We start from the raw sequence: 19417 nt of genomic DNA on the forward strand, positions 1-19417 counted from the left end.
TCATGCATATGGCGGGGGGGTTGAAACTAGATGATCACTATGGTCCTTTTCAACCCAGGCCATTCTATGATTCTGTGATTCCCTGAAACACTCACTATTTTTATTAACTGAGCTAGCTAAGTACTGAAACAGGGCAAAGAACTACAAGAAACGGAGCTCCTATACCCAAGTCTGGCATTTTCAGACATTGTGTGAGAACTGTCCTAGCCCTGGCACTTACTGTGGTTGCAGCCCCCTACCCTCTCTAAAAGCCCTGATTGAGCCCAGCCCCAACTCACCAACATCTTATGGCAGCAGGGAAAGGAAAGGCAACAGAGGTGCAGCCTGGGCCGGGGACTAGAGTTGGATGGCCATCAGATCTGTGGGCTGTGAAGCCTCCCATCCTTACACAGGTCACTCAGCCAAGAGGAAGCACTCACTTTCTGAAAAACACCCACAAGTTCTCGATTCCCCATGGCCATCAGTGGGCATCTGACCGTTGGGGCTCTGTCTCTGGTGTGCACTAGGGTTTAATGGAACCTGGCAACTGACGGCGAGCCATAATTTCTTTTTTTTTTTTTTTTTTTTAAGAAAAAATAGCCCAAATGATGAAAAGTCTTCCCAGTTGTAGACCTCTTCAGCCGAGCACCATCATGTGTTTGGACCTAAATAACACATAAATCTTCAAAAGAAGGTCAAAGGTCCCTCTGTACTTTAAGATCTGTCTCCAAAGCAAGATTGACAGCTGCCTGCCTCAGCACTTGTACAGCTGACGTAGACCTAACAGCAAGGCAGAAGACTTGTTCTGATGCGAAAGCCTGTAAAAAAAGTCTCCAAAAACACACTCTTGTTTGCAGGCCTGTATCTGGTAAGGTTTTCTGCCAGTAGAGCTCCTTGGCCTATGCTTGAGTTTGTATCGACTGTCTATAGCAGCTTTTGCAAAGGTTTTTCCCTCAGACATAAGCCTGGCCAATTAAGCCATCTTAAATCACCCCAGATCTTCAGAAGGCCGTGGCTGCAAGCAGAGACACTTTTCCTCACAGTTTTCTGTCACTCACGCTACATTTAGTTGCCACCACCACCTCTCCTGGTGGCATTCACTTGAATTTACCATGTACCGCGGTACAAATGGGAATCACCTTCCCCAAAAGGACCACCTGAGCTCTGGTAAAGGCGAGGGGCCCTAAGACATGGTGCTGGATGGACAGAAAGCATTGCCAGTCTAAGAGCTACTGCCAAGGCCACACTGAAACACGGGGCTGAAATCCCTTCTGGAAAATGGATTTACCACAGGTTAGGGCACACAGGTGGCTAGGCCAGGTACAGACGGGCTGGCCTAGGGGAGGGGGCTGGAAGAGCAGGGAAGTGGGTAGGGACTATACGCGTCTTCCATTGCTTGCCTCAAGGACGCTCACCTTGTCCTGGCACACGAGTGCAACACCAGGGAAAGGGGTCAAGGCAGGCAAAGAGGGGAAATACAGCAAGAAGGAATGCTCCGTATGCAGCTGAAGACTGTGTTTATCACCACATTTTCTCTATTCTTGTGTCATCTTTCATACCAGGATCCTGCCTTTTCAGCAGCTGCATGGCACTGGCTAGCTTCTGCTGGCAGGCTGGAAAGTGAAGGCAGACACATCTAGGCACAACCAGTACACCAACACAGGCGGTCTGCAAACAAGTTCTGCCTCATTTTTGGAAACACACTTTGACAAAGATCCTGAAAATGGTGGCAGTGGTACTGCAGGGTGGGTGGTGGAGGCCATACCTTGCTGTTTTTTGAGATGCAGCCCTATGTGGGGTGCAACTGGTGTACTGGAAAACCACAGCCTTCTGCACCATGAGCCCCTAGCTCATACCTTGTTGTTTTTTGAGATGCATGTTGGCAGCTGGAGCAGCCCTATGTGGGGTGCAACTGGTGTACTGGAAAACCACAGCCTTCTGCACCATGAGCCCCTAGCTGGCATTGAGGCAGACAGAGTATAAAGAGGCTGGTAAGACTGAAAGTAGGTGACACTCATTAGCACTTTCTCTTTACAGAGTAATTCTTCCAAACATTTGCATTAACCTTGCATAGTGGTGGGACAAATTGCAGGGAAATCTCAAATAAGGGAGCTCCGTCCTCACTGAGATGGTTGGTGAGGTCTTCTATCAGGTCCTGACTGAGGCAACCATGCCCTCATGATATCCTTTATATAATCCAGTTTTGAGGAAGATCCTGATGATTCTCCAGTCCAAAGAAATTTATCTATAGTTAACTTTACAGACACATTGCACGTGTAGTTTATGTACATGCAATTGTAATAAATATCTACTAAAGGGTTGCTCTGCAAGGTGGCCTTAGCTTTGAAACAGTTTCTTAATGTAACCCTATGGCATAGGATTAATTTCAACTAAGCTACTAATTTCTTGTGAATCAATAGAAGTAATACTCCATGTTTAAGGTATTCAGTCTGTATCGGCAGGGACCTGCAGGCTGCCTGCAAGGATGCAGAGGGCAGCTCTGTAGGGACTGGAAAGTCCTGAATGTTGTATTTTGGTGCCCTAGCTTAACTGTTCTTATGATGTCTGCTCCTACACTCCAAAACGAGGGCAAAACTTGTATAGAATTTGGTGTCGGAAGGAGTGTGGGACAACACTTAAACTGAGCTGGTGCCCAGCTTCTAGTAGGGTGGACCCCAGGTCCCGCTCAACAAGAGTATTGCCCACTGGTATCTATCAGTATTTCAACAGAAGTGAACAGTCTAAATGTTTTGCTGAAGCCTTTATCTTTAATTTGTAGGATCTTCGGTTTATACCAGCAAAACTGCTCAAAAAGTAAAGTGTGATGAGCCAAATTGTTTCTGGAATTGAACCTTGTAGGAATATTTTAGGAATCTCATGTAATAATAAAAACAATTGCTTGGAAGTTTTAATAAACTTTTTTTTTTTTTTTTTTTTTTTTTTTTTTTGGTGAGAGAACTACTGAGGAGGAATGAAATATCAGCTGCCAAGTTTAAACCATGCTGGTACCATTTTAAGGGGTTTTGCTGAAGTACAGAGGTTAAACTAAATAGGAAACATGAGACTGTTGCTCTAAGGGGTTGTCAATATTTCTGTCCAGGAGTCATGAAATATGTTTCTTAGACAGGGGTAATTTGGAGAAACTATTTCCTATTTATCTTCACGTTTCAGAGTCTATTGCTGTTGACTCTGAAAATTGAGATTAATTTATTCTAAATTGAAGTAGTTCTGTGTTTCACGTAACTCCAGGCCATGAAGTGGATAATTGTTATCACCTCTATCTATCTGTCTTTCTGTCTATCTATCTATCTATCTATCTTCATTAAAAAAAAAAAATCTCTTTTCAGATCATTCCTTAATTTACGGTCATCATTTGAATTTCATATGGGTTTGTGCTCCATGGGATCAGTTCTGAGTGACTGGGGGGAGACAGGAGTGGGGCTGCAATGCAAATTCTGTGGTTTTCTCTGGTCATTCAAAGATCAGGATCCTTTCCAGACCATGCACCAAGACATAAGTGAAAGTCTTTGGTGAACCTGTGCAAACAGGTATCTATCAATGCATCACATTTGGTAAACTGTGCTATAGATATTCCCTGTTTATGTTTCAGAAAAATGCTTTAGAGGCTTGCTGAAGCAGAAAAAAAAGCTTGGATTTGTTAGCCAATGTATACATGAGTTGTCCATCCTCCTACCTTTGAATATCTACATTAGGCCTTTAAGGATAGCACAGAGTTTTAGGAAAAAGCAGGTATCAGAAAGGAGCTAATTGTGCTGTCTATAGTCTGTCAGAAGTAAGAATCACTCACATTGACTTCTAGAGAAATGAGCAGGAGTGGGTGTCTAATTTGCCGGGACAAGGGAGGCATTGCTTGACAGGCCTAGTGGGGCTCTAAAAGCATCCTATCCTGGTTTGTCTTAAAAAAAAATAATAATAATTAAAAAAGTATATATATATAGCCTATCTTTAGTATGAGGAAAAGGCAGGAAATCACAGAGTAAAATGCAAAAAACCATTCTGGTAATTCAAAATCATCTGTTTCTTTCCATTATTGTTATTTCTTTGCCAAAAGTAACACGCTCAGTGAAAGAAAATCCCCAAACACACTCTGGTGTAAGGTGCCTAAAGTCTCACAAGCAAAATAAATGTTACACACATAGGAAAGCCAGAAGTGAAAGAACTTACTTCTGATTGCTGACCCCAAATCCTCCATCTTTCTTGAGTGCACTGTATATCAACTTCAGTTTCTAAAGAAAAGCCCAGAATCTGCCATCATCTTCACTCCGTAAACTGTTCATCAGTGGAAGCTTTTCAAAGCTATCAACCTCAAGTGTTAGCTGCAGAACCTGAATTAGAGACCATGCTCTATCTCTTGTCATTTCCACACTGTGAATAGCACACGATCATAAAACAGCCACAGAATCACAGAATGACAGAATGGTTGAGGTTGGAAGGGACCTCTGGAGATCATCTACTCCAACCCCCCTGCTCAAGCAGGGTCACCTAGAACATGTTGCACATGATCATGTCTAGGTGAGTGTTGAATATCTCCAGAGAAGGAAACTCCACAACCTTTCTGGGCAATCTATTCCAGTGCTCTGTCACAGTAAAGTAATTTTTCCTCATATTCGGATGGAACTTCCTATATTTCAGTTTGTGCCCATTGCCTTTTTTGCTGTCACCGGGCACAACTGAAAATAGTCTGGCCCACCCTCTTGACACGCTCCCTGTAGATATTTCTATACATAGAGAAGATCCCCTCTCAATCTTCTCTTCTACAGGCTGAACAGACCCAGCTCTCTCAGCCTTTCCTCATAAGAGAGATACTCCAATCCCCTAATCATCTTTGTAGCTCTCTGCTGGACTGTCTCCAGTGTGCCCATGTCTCTCTTGTACTGGGGAGCCCAGTATTGGGCACAGTACTCCAACTGCATCCTCACCAGAGCTGAACAGAGGAAGAGGATCACCTCCCTTGACCTGCTGGCAACACTCTTCCTGATGCAGCCCAGGACACCACCGGCCTTCTTGGCCAGAAGGGCACATTGCTGGCTCATGGTTAACTTGTTATCCACCAGGACTACAACTAGACTCTGCACCACTGATCACAACCCTCTGAACTCTGCTGTTCAGCCTGTTCTCAACCCACCTCATCATCCGCCCATCTAACCTGCACTTTCTGAGCTTACCTATGAGGGTGTTATGGGACACACTGTCGAAAGCCTTTAAAGTCAATGTAGACAACATCCACTGCTCTCCCCTCACCTGTCCAGCCAGTCATTCCATCATAGAATGCTATCACAGAATCACAGAATGTTAGAGATTGGAAGGGACCTTGAAAGATCATCTAGTCCAATCCCCCTGCCGGAGCAGGAACACCTAGATCAGATCCCACAGGAACACATCCAGGCGGGCTTTGAATGTCTCCAGAGAAGGAGACTCCACAACCTCTCTGGGTTCAAGCACTGTTCAAGTGCTCTGTCACCCTCACCGTGAAGAAGTTTTTTCTCATATTCAAGTGGACCCTCCTATGTTCCAGCTTGAACCCATTGCCCCTTGTCCTACCACTAGATGTCACAGAGAAGAGCCTGGCTCCATCCTCCTGACACTCACCCTTTACATATTTATAAACATTGATTAGGTCACCCCTCAGTCTCCTCTTTTCCAGGCTAAAGAGACCCAGCTCCCTCAGCCTTTCCTCATAAGGGAGATGCTCCATTCCCTTCATCATCTTTGTGGCTCTGTGCTGGACTCTCTCCAGCAGTTCTCTGTCCCTCTTGAACTGAGGGGCCCAGAACTGGACACAATATTCCAGATGCGGTCTCACCAGGGCAGAGTAGAGGGGGAGGAGAACCTCTCTCGACCTACTGACCACCCCCCTTCTGATACACCCCAGGATGCCGTTGGCCTTCTTGGCCACGAGGACACAGTGCTGGCTCATGGTCATCCTGCTGTCCACCAGGACCCCCAGGTCCCTCTCCCCTACACTACTCTCCAACAGGTCAGTGCCCAAATCAGATTGGTTAAGCAAGATTTCCCCTTCGTGAATCCAGGCTGACTACTCCTGATCGCCTTCTATTCCTGCACGTGCTTAGAGATGGCATCTGGGATGAGCTATTCCATCACCTTACCAGGAATGGAGGTGAGACTGACAGGCTGTAGTTTCCTGGATCCTCCTTCTCGCCCTTTTTGAAGACTGGAGTGACACTATCTTTCTTCTAGTACTCAGGCACCTCTGACCTTCTCCATGACCTTTCAAAGATGATGGAGAGTGTCCTAGCAATAACATCTGTCAGTGCCCTCAGCACTTGTGGGTGCATCCCATCAGGGCCCATGGGTCTGTGGGTGTCAAGTTTGCCTAAACAATATCTGACCCTTGGAGTTAGCACTGTATGTGTACTCCCATAATTAAATTATAGTCATGGAGATGGCCTGGGACATCCTGCCTGTCGAACTCAAATGGAAGAAAACAGATGGGGAAGTGGGAGAAAGCAAAAGCTAATGAAGTAGATTGTGACTGTAATCCAGATGCATGGATGCTGGATAATTTTAATTGCAGAGATATAGTTCATACTTTCGAATCAGCTTTCTGCCTTGATTAACTCATTTTTCAGAACTGGCTTTGCTGTGCATCCCAGGCCAAGAGTTCATGCTACGACTTTGAACAGAGACCATCTAATTTGCAGAACATTTTAGCAACTCAATTACAATGTATGAGCATTACACTGTAAAATTATTTCTCTATCAGTTAACATCAGGCTATTAAAAGTAGTACAAAAGACAGAAGTTAAAGAACAGCCTTTTTAACTACTCCAGTTTCCTATTTTTGAAGATGCATTTCTTTATTATCCTAAAATACTACAAGTAGTAATAATTTATCTGTTCTCCATTTTAATCATGATATTAAAATAAAATAATGTGCAATTAATACCCTTTTTAATGATCCCTTCTAGACAGATAATCACTTCAATAATGATGTATCACATAAGGGCAGATAATTTTAATAACTTGAAAGAATACACTAAGGATCTTTCTACATTGTTAACTTCAGATTTAATACTTATTCTGGTCTGAACACGGAGAACAACTGCTGCTAATGGGAAATTGTGCATTCCCTAGACACCTGTCTACAGTGTATTTCACAAGAGAAGAAAGAGTCACAGCTTTCCATTATGCTGATGAGAGTAAATCAAAGTGACCCAACCTAGAGTGTGAGAAAAGAGGAGAAAGTTACTATAACTGATTGAAATATGGCATTTGGCTTCTATTTTGGTATAAAAAATCATATTCCAGCATGAAACAAAACAAAAGAAATTGAAACATTTTGTTTAGAAAAAAGTTTTTAAAAATCTATCTTATTTGGGTTAAAAAAATTGATTTTTTTTTATTTAAATCATGCTGATCTTGAAGAAACTCCCAGTTACACTCGATTTTGCTGCATGGAAAACCTGGAAATTCCAGGTCTCCAGCAGCCTAGTAGATACATATTTAGCTAGAGAAGTGCTATGGTACAGTTGAAGATACTAAGAAAACAACATTTTTTGGGCATTTTATAATTTTCCAATAAAAAAATTATTTCCCACGTGAAAACTATTTTATCACAGATCTCCTGATCAGTTCCAACTCTTATTTCCAGGGAGCTCAATTCCTTTCTGTACAGTCCCACGTTCAGTACCACACGAGACTGGATGAGCAATATACGTAGCTTATGCACTGTCCCATAAACCCAGCTCAGGATGTAAGCGGTACCTGTGCTGCAGCTATGGCAGCCTTGTCTGAATGCAAGACAAAGCTTCCTGAGGGCAGGATTAGGAGTAGCGTGTTTTCAGCACACCTTCAGAAATGTTTCTGAAGTGGATGGGTTAAGAAAAGATTTAAAGACACACTGGCAAACGTAACAAACAGATTTTGTAATGCTTTTCTGAGTACGAAACATGTTCTGGAAGAACTTATGAAACCCATTCACAAATCTGAAAGACAAAAACTTCGCTTAAACAGCAGAAAATCTTGTTGCGTCCTAGTTCCACGTATATTACCTCTTTTACTCGCTCTTTCTAGGACACCTAAACATCTTCACAGTACCTTACCACTCAGTTATATTGGATATAAGAAGAAATAAGAGGTGATTCTCTCTGTTCTTCAAACAGATCTTTCCTGTTTCCTCCTCCCCATTGCGGATGCCCCTACCAACAATCTCTTTTCATTTGCTTGAGCCCTGGAAGCTCAGAACAGTTCAAGCACGTTTGCATGTTGTCCCTTCGTCTTCCCTTGCCAGTAGGTCTACCCAGTTTGTAAACCCATGTCTTTGTAATTAATAAATGTGACTTGGAAATAGTTGTTAGAAGAGACTCGGAGACATTCCCTTAGGAGCAGGTTGTTGATGCTAGAAGCTTCTATTCACTCCCCAGTGAAAAGCCCATACAAACCCTGCACTTCTAGCATGCAGTTTTTATAAATGCATTAAGTGCTTATTACACTGACTCTTGAATTACAAGTCAAAGGGTCCACAAGTCCTAAAGGCAGCCAGATCTGCAGCTGAGTGACACAAACCAAAGGCCACAATCTCACAACAAGAAACTGCGAACAGAATAAGGAAGAAGTTCACTAATTTCATTTTCCATTTCAGACACAAACAGGATCTTTTTGATTTGAAATGAGACTCTTTAGTCATTAAAAGATGTCTAGCTAGAGACACAAAAAAGCAAAGTGTGTCCAGCCACAATGCATTTATTATTTATCCTACCCTATTTATATCTCATACTGAGGGATGTAAGCAATAGACTGAATCCACATTTGTTCCTTGCATTCCTTGTCGCAGCTGAGAAGACGCAATGAATCATAAACGGTTTCATTGTTGCCATGTTTTGCCATGGTATGTGTAATCAGCACAGACCCCGTTAAAGAGCCTTTGGAGGATGAGAAGTTTAAATATTTTATGTTTTTCTGCCTATGATAAGTTTAATAATTAATGTTGCTCCTACCCTGGAAATGACAAACCATACAACAAGCACGCATGATAAAAGAAATAAACACAGCTAATAGAGAGCAAAACTACTTAGAAAGTAGTAAGTAAACCCTCTGTATCATACCTCAGGACCCAAAGTGCTTTTCTGCCTCTTGACACAAAGCACAGTTCTGTCCATCTATTAAGCTACCTAATTTTTGAGGGGATGCAGAAGATGAGGATAATTAAATGCTAGTCTTTACCTTGTATATTTGAGAAATGATACACAGACGTCATGAGCCAAACTGTCTTAAAGACTTCTGCATGCATGGGAGAGACAAGGAAGAGTGTGAAAGCTGTTGTCCCTTGACATTCTGCACAGAGCATCCAGCCATTAAGTCATTACAGAAACTTTTTATATGGTAGAGTAAGAGCAAGATGGGATCTCTGCCTGATTTCTCCTTTGCATGGGTCTACATGGAGAGAGAGCTACTCTAGCTCCAAGCAGTGTCTGCAAATACAAGCTCTTGCCACCCTCTAAGACACTACCACCAGTACATTTCTCTGAGTACATGCTCCTCCACATCCACTCCCACTGATGATCTGCAGGTGTATGCAACCTTCAACCCCCACTGACTTGTAGCTAAAAGAAAATTCAGCGCACGCACTGCTGTGCTTCAGTGCTGGACCACGCTTATGTAAATGCAGCAGAATTAACACTGAAGGAAAGCTCAAAGCATGACAGTAATAAAATCGTCTGTGGTTCACTCAATCTAGACACATGTTCAAATGATTAGCATTAGAAGCCTGTCAAAGAGGGTGAGCACTTTGATATAGACATTGCCACTATATCCTTTTCTCGGGGTAGAAACTGTTTTCCCTAAGCCCAGGGCTGAGATAATCACAGTGTGGGAGAAATAGGTATATCTAGAAAGTGACTCATCTTACCTTCAGAGATACCTAAACCAGGTCAGGTGACTCATCCCCCCTACTGAAATCAAGAGCCTAGTGTGACTATTTCAGATTGAGACATGTAACACCTTGTAGATGTGCCAGTAGTAGACCTCCACCAGTGCAGTCAGTAGTGCATGGACACTGGAGCTCGGTCCCCAAGTGGCTGGAGCACTCCCTGGCACACTTCTGACCCACACCTCCCAGTCATCTCCTGAACAATTCTTGAGCACAGGACCATTCCCAACAGCTGATGTGGATGCAACCACCCTTTTTTGGAAACTAATGGAGCTGAATAACTCAGACATGGTCAGGCTGTGCCGGTTGATCTCAGGGTCAGAGAAAAGTACTGCCATGGTGTTACTGACTAGGGTAGGTGTAGCCTTCAATCTGTAAGATCCAAGGGCTTTTTTACACATTAATGCTTTGCTACAAAACATGTATTTTTGTTATTCACTGTCCACTCTTCTTTCTTTAATATCCTTTCTTAGAGTGGACTTAGAGAATTTAGTATGAGGAGATAAATTGACCTCCTTACAGTAGACAATGTACAACTGTGTTTAAAAGTCACATCTTTCCTAACCTCAATCTTTTACAGTAAAACTAGGTTACAGTAAACAAGTGTTCACATGTGCTCCTGGAAAATCAGGTCAGTCACATCAGTGACAGTCCCCAGCTTTTTAAAGTCACTTACTCTTAGAAAAACAAAGATGTTACATTTTCCAAAGAACAGTTCTCTTAGTGTAATATTCTTCAAACTCTTATCCGAGGTTTTTGCTTCCTCTTCAGTGGAGGAACACAGCATAGTAGTGTCTCTGCAGCATAACTTCAGCCAAGGGATCCAGCGGAAACTACCTGAAACCACCTCAGTGATGTGTTGATGTGTCCTGCCAAGGTCCAAGGACAGCGTTCACTTAGGGCTCTATACCCATTCTGACTTTCTTGACCTCACACAACTAGTACTGCTATAATTTGATTGTGTGTCAGGGTTTTTTAGTTCAGCTGAAGGGTAGTATCCTAAAAGCTTGCTCTGAACTACAGAGGAAGAAACTCCAAGGTGAGACTTGCTCTGAGGTCTCAAAGTCAGGGCAGTATCTTCAGTGAAGTCTTGCTGAAGCCTGGGTCTCGCTTGCCTGCAAGTAGCTCCTTGCTGGTCACCGGTGCACAGCAGTCCTTCAGTGCTATCTTGCTTAACAGCAAGGTCTCCTGACATACAGGGCTTATTGCTGTTGCTGTTAAGGTTAGTGCTGGCAGTTTGCTGAGAGACCACTTCAGGATGAAGAACAGCCTCTTCTTCCTCATCAGAGAGAAGAGAGCAGGAGCCATCACTGGTGTGGCTGCTATTTGATACCGGACAGTCTTGATTTTGAGGTGGAGAAGAGCTACCGTGTTGTACCGGGGGAATATTTAAAATGCACTCATTCTCTACACGGACGTTTGCAAGCTGCTTGTTCTTTTGGTTTCTTGCTGTCATTCTCTGGAGAGCACAGGCAAGGTCTGCAAGGCTAAGCAGAAAGCATAGACTGCTGACCCCCCAGGTGAAAATCATCATGATGGATTTCTCAGTGGGCCGCGAGATGTAACAGTCAACTGTGCTTGTACAAGGCGAATGGTAGCAGGAAAAGCGCTCAGGAACAAAAAATCCAAAAAAAATATATTGCACAGCTGCAAAGGCAGCCTCAAGTAGTGTTCTAAAAAAAAGATGAACAGTATATGCCCCAGAAAAATTAAGGACACTTAGGTTGTCTGCACCACAATCTAACTGATTGACAACATCACTTCTACAGAGCTTCTTCAGGTCTTTGGGGCTTGATAAACACTTATTCCCTTCGCATCCATGCACCAAACGGTGCATTCTTACAATGTACATAGCTACCTTGTGCGAAACATAAATGCTGAATGCAGCATATGGTAGCAGGATAGACACAGTCTGAATGAGCCAGAATCTGAAGTGAGATACGGGAGAGAACAAGTCATAGCAAACATTGGAGCATCCTGGTTGCAGGGTGTTGCAGACAAAGCGCTCTTGCTCATCTTGGTAGAGTGGATAGCCTGCTAACACTACCACTGCCATTCGCAGCAGAATTACTAACATTAGCCAGATCTTTCCTAGAAGACAAGAAAAGGTAAGAAAAAGAGTCAGAGCACTGAGAAGGAAGGGAAGGCAGATAATGCAGCAATGCTTTCTCTATACACAAGACATTTGAAGAAGTAGCCTGTGCAATCAATCTCCTCTCCTAAAAGCTCCTCTTTGGCTTTGTTTTGTCTGGGACTGAAACTCATGTGAAAATGTATTAGCTGACACATTCTCAAACCTTCACCTAGACTTGACAGCGTAGGAGTTTGGTGTACAATAAGCTATGCCAAGAGAAACCTCAGCCTAACAAAAACACTCTGAACATGTCCAAATCTGATAAAAAGAGTTCACAATTGAGTGAATAATCCCATTTCACTTACAATTCTTCCTTGCTGTTGGTTTCATACCTCTGCACCTGAATTTTGCCCTTTTTCAATAATATAGATTAGCTAACACAGTATGGAACTCTTCTAGATACAAAAGATTGTTCCATGACATAGTATTTGTTCTTGGTCTTGGCCATGAAATTGTACGTAGAGTCTATTATAGCCAACAAAATCTCTCTGTTGTGCCTAGACTGGTATTTACTAGTGAGCTAGTTAACAAGTGCTATTAGCAAACTTATGCAAAATGTCCTACAAATGTACATTTTTGTACTCTGGTCATTCTCTCTGCTGCTTCTTTGGTTGCCCCATCTTGATCGTGTCTTCCAGCCTTTGTTCACCTTCATGCATATCTTCTCTCTCCATTCACAGAAAAAGCTCCCTTCTGTCTTGACACCAACACCAAGTAAAGCCTTACAAGTCTGCCATTTTCATACATTGATTACTTCATCTTTCCCTGCATGCTTTCATAAGGTTGCTTTAGGTAGGACTTGGTCTCATCCACTTTGGTTGGAAAGATTCGGCCTTACCCTTATTCCATTGCACCAATAGCAGTGAAAGAACAGGCATTGGTACCCTACGTATCACATCGTGTGAATGAGACTGTATTGTTCATGATATTTTTTGGGGGGGACTTTTGGATGGGGTAGGTTGTTATTAAAAGTTTATTGCAAAGTTACACACACTTCTGTATTACTGACAAAGTTATTTATTAAGAAAAAAAAAAAAAAGAAAAAGAAGAAAAGAAAAAAGAAAGATAAGTCCTTTTCCTGGCAGGATAGAAAGGCCAAAAGTTGTACAGTTATATTGTCAAACATTAAAAATCTATGTACAAACACGTGGAAAAATTCAACATCTGAAGTTAAGTTTAGCACTTGAATTTCTCAAGCTTCCTTTTTAGTCCTGTCACTAGTTCCCAATGCAGTTTTGAAAAAGTAATTTAGTATAATAATCCCTTGCTTTAATTTCACATCTTTTTAAAACGTGCCAAGAAAAGAGAAAAAAACACACTTAGCAACAAAAACAAAAACAAAAACAAAACAAAACAAACAAACAAAAAACCAACCCAAAAAAACAACAAAACGAAACAGAAGAGAGTAATAAGATTAATTCTGTACTTTAAGGAATGGTTAAGGAACCAGTCATAACCACAGACAGACCAACAGCAAGACTCACTCACCAAAAAGAAGCGTGTTATATGGAGTTAGTGGTTGAGAAAGTTGCTGAAAATCTCAAGTCATTAACAGTGATTGCACATCTCACAAGCACACAAGGTTTTAAAGGCAGTCTGTGAAACAACACCAATACACATTCTAAATGCTTTTTAAGAAGCCAGATCTCAAAGCATTTTTTTTGTATAAAACATACAATTATTTACAGGTCTTGAACAACATTTTTTTCTATTTCCCATAAAGCTATTGCCCTGTACTTGGTGGTTAAATGTTTCTGCAACATTCTATGATACCTATCATTGCACTGACCATGCTGTTCAAATGCCCCATATAAACCGTTTGTGTCTCGTAGACTGATTATGGGCTAGAAAAGTAAAACTGCACTCTGAAGTGGAAAAAATTCACCCGGAAAAAGGTTAAGGATATATAAGCTATAAGAGAGATCATCACAGAAACCTGCTGCTCCTGGCAAAATAATGTATTATCTAACCATAAAAAAATTGAGGACCTTCCATTCTTTGTTTATCTAATCACTTGAACTTTAGTGGTGGTTTTGCTGTTTTCAGCTTCCTGCGTTTTAGTGACAGCCTGTACCATTACTCTCTTTGACACAGTGTGGGTCAGTAGAAAACACCAGCTGTACAGAATCACTCATCTTTCACAAGTGATGCTTCATCATTAGGTGGCATTTTTTTCCCTGTGAGAACCTCAAAGTGTTTGAAGCACATTCATTAATTAAGCTCAAAATACTATATGCTATTTCACCATCAATTTTTAATTAGAACATCTACAATAGGGATTGCTGCTTAAGAAAAATCAATTACTCCTTAGGAAGTAGTTTAGCATGACATACATTTTAGCGATAACCCCTTCACGCATCACCTTCCCTAACGATTCAATCTTGATTAAACAAACTAGAGCAAGCCCCTTGACTGCCTTCCCTGCAGCTCACTTGGATATTCCCTGCAATGCACAGCACAAACTACAGCAGCTGTTCACAGCTGGAGGCAAAGGGTCTTTGAAAGGCCCTTGAAAGTTTTTCTCTGGCTCACACTTTGTTCAAAGTAGCCCATGAAAAAGGAACAGTGCCTTATTTAAACAAGAAGTGGAAAATAAAAAGCACTCAGGTGGCTGTTAGCTGAGGAAAACCCAACTGTATTTTATGGTTGGTTTTTTTGTTGTTTTTTTTTTTTTAAATGTGTGTGAACTTTGTTAGTTTATAAAAATAATGAATGAAAAGCAATGGTAATTAACCACAACAGTAACCAACCACAAACTTCTTCCTGTAAAAGAGAGGGGGGTTTTTCCCCCTTCTTTAAACTTCTTAAGTAATCACTAAAGCTATTGCATACATTCTACCATTCACTTTATGTGATATAAATAAAGTGTTACTTCTATGTGTTTTCACCGTGATCCCTACCTACAACAGCCATTAGAGCTGACTGGGAGCTCAGGCACCAAGCAAAGCCAAATTTGAAAACCTTCCCAGAATATTTTACATAAAGCTCAGAAAATGTCTATCAGAGAGTGAGTAGGAAATCTGTTTAACAAGAAAAAAAATACATTAACCACTCACGTAGTATATCTAAATAACAACTTCTAATTGTAAGGATCATGGAGGCATAGCTAGAAATTGAATTTGTTTATCAGTAGGACACTTGGGTGGCTTCAGGATATGGAGCAGCAAAAAAAAAAAAAAAAAAGGAAAAGAGCTGTTTTAAAGTACTTACCTACAATAGTCACATTATAGTTGAGGGTGACAATCAAAAATCCCAGTGAGTCCCAGTGCTCCATGTTTGAACAGGCTCACAAGACTTACAGCTCCTGATGTCCTAACAATTTTTGCATTTCCAAAGGAGATTAGACCTAGACAGGGAAGAAAGGGGAAAAAAGAAAGAAAAGAAAAAAAAAAGTATTTTTGGTAAGGGTCAGGGACGGAAATGAGAAACCCAGCCACAAGAACGTATTGATGAAGGATTATTTTGAGGACTTGAACAGGGCTGTTAGTTTGGGATGCTGGAACAAATCTTCTTAAGGCTTTAACAGTTTGTCTTGCGAAATCTCTGGCTTCTCAGATCCAATTGCTCCTAACTCCTGTGTGGTTCCTCTGTTCAGACAACTGCAAGTAGGCAAACAACAACAGGACTGATCTCTGCCATTGTAGACTATTCTTACCCTCCCAGGGCATACCAGCCTCCTGGCATTGCTGACATATTTCAGCAGTGAAAGACAGGGAGAGGGGAAAGAGGGAAGAAAAGCATAGACCAGGAAATAACAGAAACCTCTCCCTCTCCCCATGAGAATTGCAGATGGATAATAGATGGAAAGGGGATAGAAGAGGATGAGCATCCCTGTGTTTGAAAGGCACTTTCAGTTTAGTTCACTGGAATCTATCCCATTGCAATTTCCCAAAGCAATTTTATTTCTAAAACACAGCCTCCCTGACAGGACATCATGGCCTTGTCAATCACAGCCATACAAAATTTTCTCCTGTGTGCTGAGCCAGGCAGAGGGCTGAGCCTCCCTGCAGGCATGATGAAAAACAGAGGAAGCATTTAAAAAATGAAAACTAAACTAAAATAAATAAAATAAAACAATTAAATAAAATAATTTTTAAAAAACAACAAAAAACAATGGAGGCTGGTTTTCAAGATGTCATAAATCCCTTACTTTTAATTTATATCAGTTCTTTCTGCCTAAACTGCTTGATACTCTGGACATCACCCTGAAGATCCTAGGGCTGATTGCCCAGCAACCTGAAAGCCCAGCAAGCCTGTGCAGTGACAATGGACTGAGCTTTCTCCTTGGAGCAGGACACCCTGCGGGGTGCATGCTCCTTGACTGCTAGGTGCAATTGCACAGCATGCCCTTGGCGTTGTGTGGCTGTGCTGTACCCCAGGAAAAAAACATAGATGGAAATAAGACACAGTTTTTCTTTCCTCATCCCCACCGCAACCCATTTTCTTAGGTAAAATAATCTACTACCATTTTCCACCCACTGTTCAACTATTTAAGGGATTTTACTCTGTCCTTTTTAGTCTGTGTTGTAATAGGGATAAACTTAATATGGACACTTATTGTCAGGAAATTCTATCAGTAACTAGAAAAACAGCAGAAAAAGGGGTCTGTGTGTGATGTAGCAAGGGAGAAAAATGATGTCGTGACAACCTGACACCTGAGGGCTGCCGGCAGTCCTGGCACAGGCTTGTCACTGCAACCCTCACAGGCTTCAACCCACGACTTGGTTCTTGGGGTAGCAAGGGGGGGTCAGCTCAGACAGGGAGCTGGGTGCAGCTACTGCTCCAGTTACGTATGGTCAGTGTGACTAGACTAAGCTTTATGACCGAACATGCCTTACCTGGAAAAAAGGTAAAACTAATAATTTAATAAAGTAAAATATAACTGTACAAATACCTTTTCTCCAGAGCTCCCTGCTCACAGGGTGTGCAATGCCCATGCAGAACACACTGAGCATCCTCTCTGTAGTGAGCCCCATCCTAAGGAAACCCTAAAAGTGGAGTTTGAAAGGATGGCAATTAAAAACATGGTGGAACTCTATACCCATTAACTGCATAAAAGGATTTTTAACTGCAGTAGCAAATACAGGATTTTTCTTGGTTTCAGAATTGGTTTATGTAAAACATTTTCCAAACAACTATTCCTTCTGTTACCAAATTGTATTTCTGATGTGTGATTACAGTTTTAGCTTCATTCCCCTGCCACACACACACCTTTTTTTTCCCCAGAGATGTGTGTGAGAAGTATGGGAAGGAAGGAAAGCTGGAGGAAGGGAACAGAGAAAAGATGCAAATGGCCAAGAGATTAAATTATGCTGTGATATGAAGGTATTAATGGTTAAACATCCTTCATCAAAAATAGAGTCAGGAATGCAAAAAAAAAGGGTATGAATGCTCAGCAGCTGCATCCACACAATAGACTATAAATTGTCTCTGTCAGTGTTGCCAGTTAAAATATCCTTGTTTGTTGTTACAGTGAGAGGCCTCTACCATTTGTGAACTAAGGATAACAGCTAGGGATTTAAGTCCCCAGACTGCTGCCTGCAGGGCTATACCAGGCAACAATGTCTGATCCCCCAGCATGGATGTGATGAGGGAGGATGGCCCATTTTCTTCACAAAAAGAAATCAAGAAACATTACCTTCCATCACCTTAGCCTATCTCATCAGCCTAACTTAGGGCTGGCTTTATGTCAGAAAGCCTAAATTCTATTTTAGCTTTTCCAGACAACTTTAGCTTTTTTAGTTTTGCTTTTCCAGACAGCTAGTATCTTACTTCAGTCAAACACTTCTCCTTTTTGTGGTGTGTCCTCTTCCCAAATTCAGATTGGGCAGAGACTCTGTCCAGCGATTCAGGACACCTCAGAGCCAATTTTGATCTATTGCACCCAGAGGTGCAAACTCCTTTGGCTATGATCTGTAGTGATGTGGTCAAAGAAAGGCAGGGAATATAAACATAGCCAATGTCAGGGCATGGCCCTCAAGGGCACCACAGTGATAAAAACTGTCTTTGAAGCAGCAATGGGTCTGTAGCAGGACAAAAACACAGTCCATGGGCCTGCTCTGCTTTACCAGTCCCTGTCATCAGTCTAGCTTTGGGCTATGGGCTGAGGTGGTCATTATAAAGTGTTTGGTCTGTGCAGAAATGTAGACTGTAGTTTCTTCATCCTGTGACTCAGCACCATCTCTTGGGCCACGGCTCCCACCTGAAGATACTCCATATTGTATCTGAAGATATCCAGCATACAATTCCAGCATACAATTCCTCTCAGTTATTATTTCTCTTTAGCTATTCCCTCTATTCCCTGATTGTCTGTAAAGACTGTAAGTAAATAGGGAGAGCAGTACTACAGATGTGGCTATAGTAGCAGAGGGACTCCAGCCCGGCGGTGCTACCAGTTGGCATGGCACTATCTTCCACATCAGCAGACGGGCATGTGGCGCACAGCCCCATCCCTTCATATGTGCTCCAGTACTAGAGTTTCACAGGAAACCATTCCCAGATGTAATAAAGTTCAGTTGTCAAATCTGTGAATGCACACTGTTAGATAAAAGGGACCGGTAGAAAACACTGGCATGGCTTTAGGTAAAGCTAAACTTTAAAATCTTGCAGAATCTTAGAATCATAGAATCGTTAAGGTTGGAAAAGACCTCAAGGATCATCAAGTCCAACCGTCAACCCAACACCACCTAACCCACTAAACCATGTCCCTATGCACCACATCTACACGTTTCTTGAACACCTCCAGGGATGGTGACTCCACCACTTCTTATCACATCTGATTTTAGAAGGGGTCCTAAAGGCCCCTGGAAAACTTTCAGAGACCAACAATGAAACATAAGAAGATGCAATTAAATCTATTTTAAAATCCACAACTGCTGTCCATGTTTCTAACCGCTTATAACAGGTCCAGGGCTTGATCCTGCAAAAATTCATAGATGCATTTAACTGTGGACCTATGTCACATCCTGAGGCTAAGACCCGGGTTACTTGGCACAAAGCCCAGCAAAGATACTTCACCCAGGGCTTGGCTCATAATGGCATTCAGAGGTAACGTACAGTTCGCTTTAAGCCACTTCAGAGCTTCCCAATCCAGAAGCAAGTCAGAATCACCTGAAGGGTGCAACACAAGCAAAAAAACCCAAGGAACCAGAGGCATTCCTATGGTATAGCAAATCCCAACCACATCTGTCTTGCACAATCAACACCTACACTAATGACATAGAAGTGCAGTGACGTGGGAGTTACTACGGGAGATTGCGCCCTACACAGCAACCTCCATGTACCAGTTTAATTAACGTTAGGGTAAAATGGGTCAGCATAGCAGCTTCCCTAACAAAGGTGGGGATCTGGCATTTCGGTCCAGCAGATTATTATTTAAGAAAGAAAAAACACAG

General features: G+C 42.0%; 1 protein-coding gene across 1 annotated transcript; it reads right to left on the minus strand.

Moving 5' to 3' along the window:
- Nucleotides 1–10793: 10793 nt before the first annotated feature.
- GJD4 (gap junction protein, delta 4, 40.1kDa) lies at nt 10794–15297 on the minus strand. The gene is made up of 2 exons (XM_010075123.1): nt 15234–15297; nt 10794–11980 (listed from the first exon to the last, which is right to left on the minus strand). Exons 1-2 carry the CDS (start codon nt 15295–15297, stop codon nt 10794–10796), a joined length of 1251 nt encoding a protein of 416 aa, XP_010073425.1.
- Nucleotides 15298–19417: the final 4120 nt, after the last annotated feature.

This window comes from Pterocles gutturalis, unplaced genomic scaffold (assembly GCF_000699245.1).
Source record: "Pterocles gutturalis isolate BGI_N339 unplaced genomic scaffold, ASM69924v1 scaffold8622, whole genome shotgun sequence".
In the NCBI taxonomy this organism is placed as follows: domain Eukaryota; kingdom Metazoa; phylum Chordata; class Aves; order Pterocliformes; family Pteroclidae; genus Pterocles; species Pterocles gutturalis.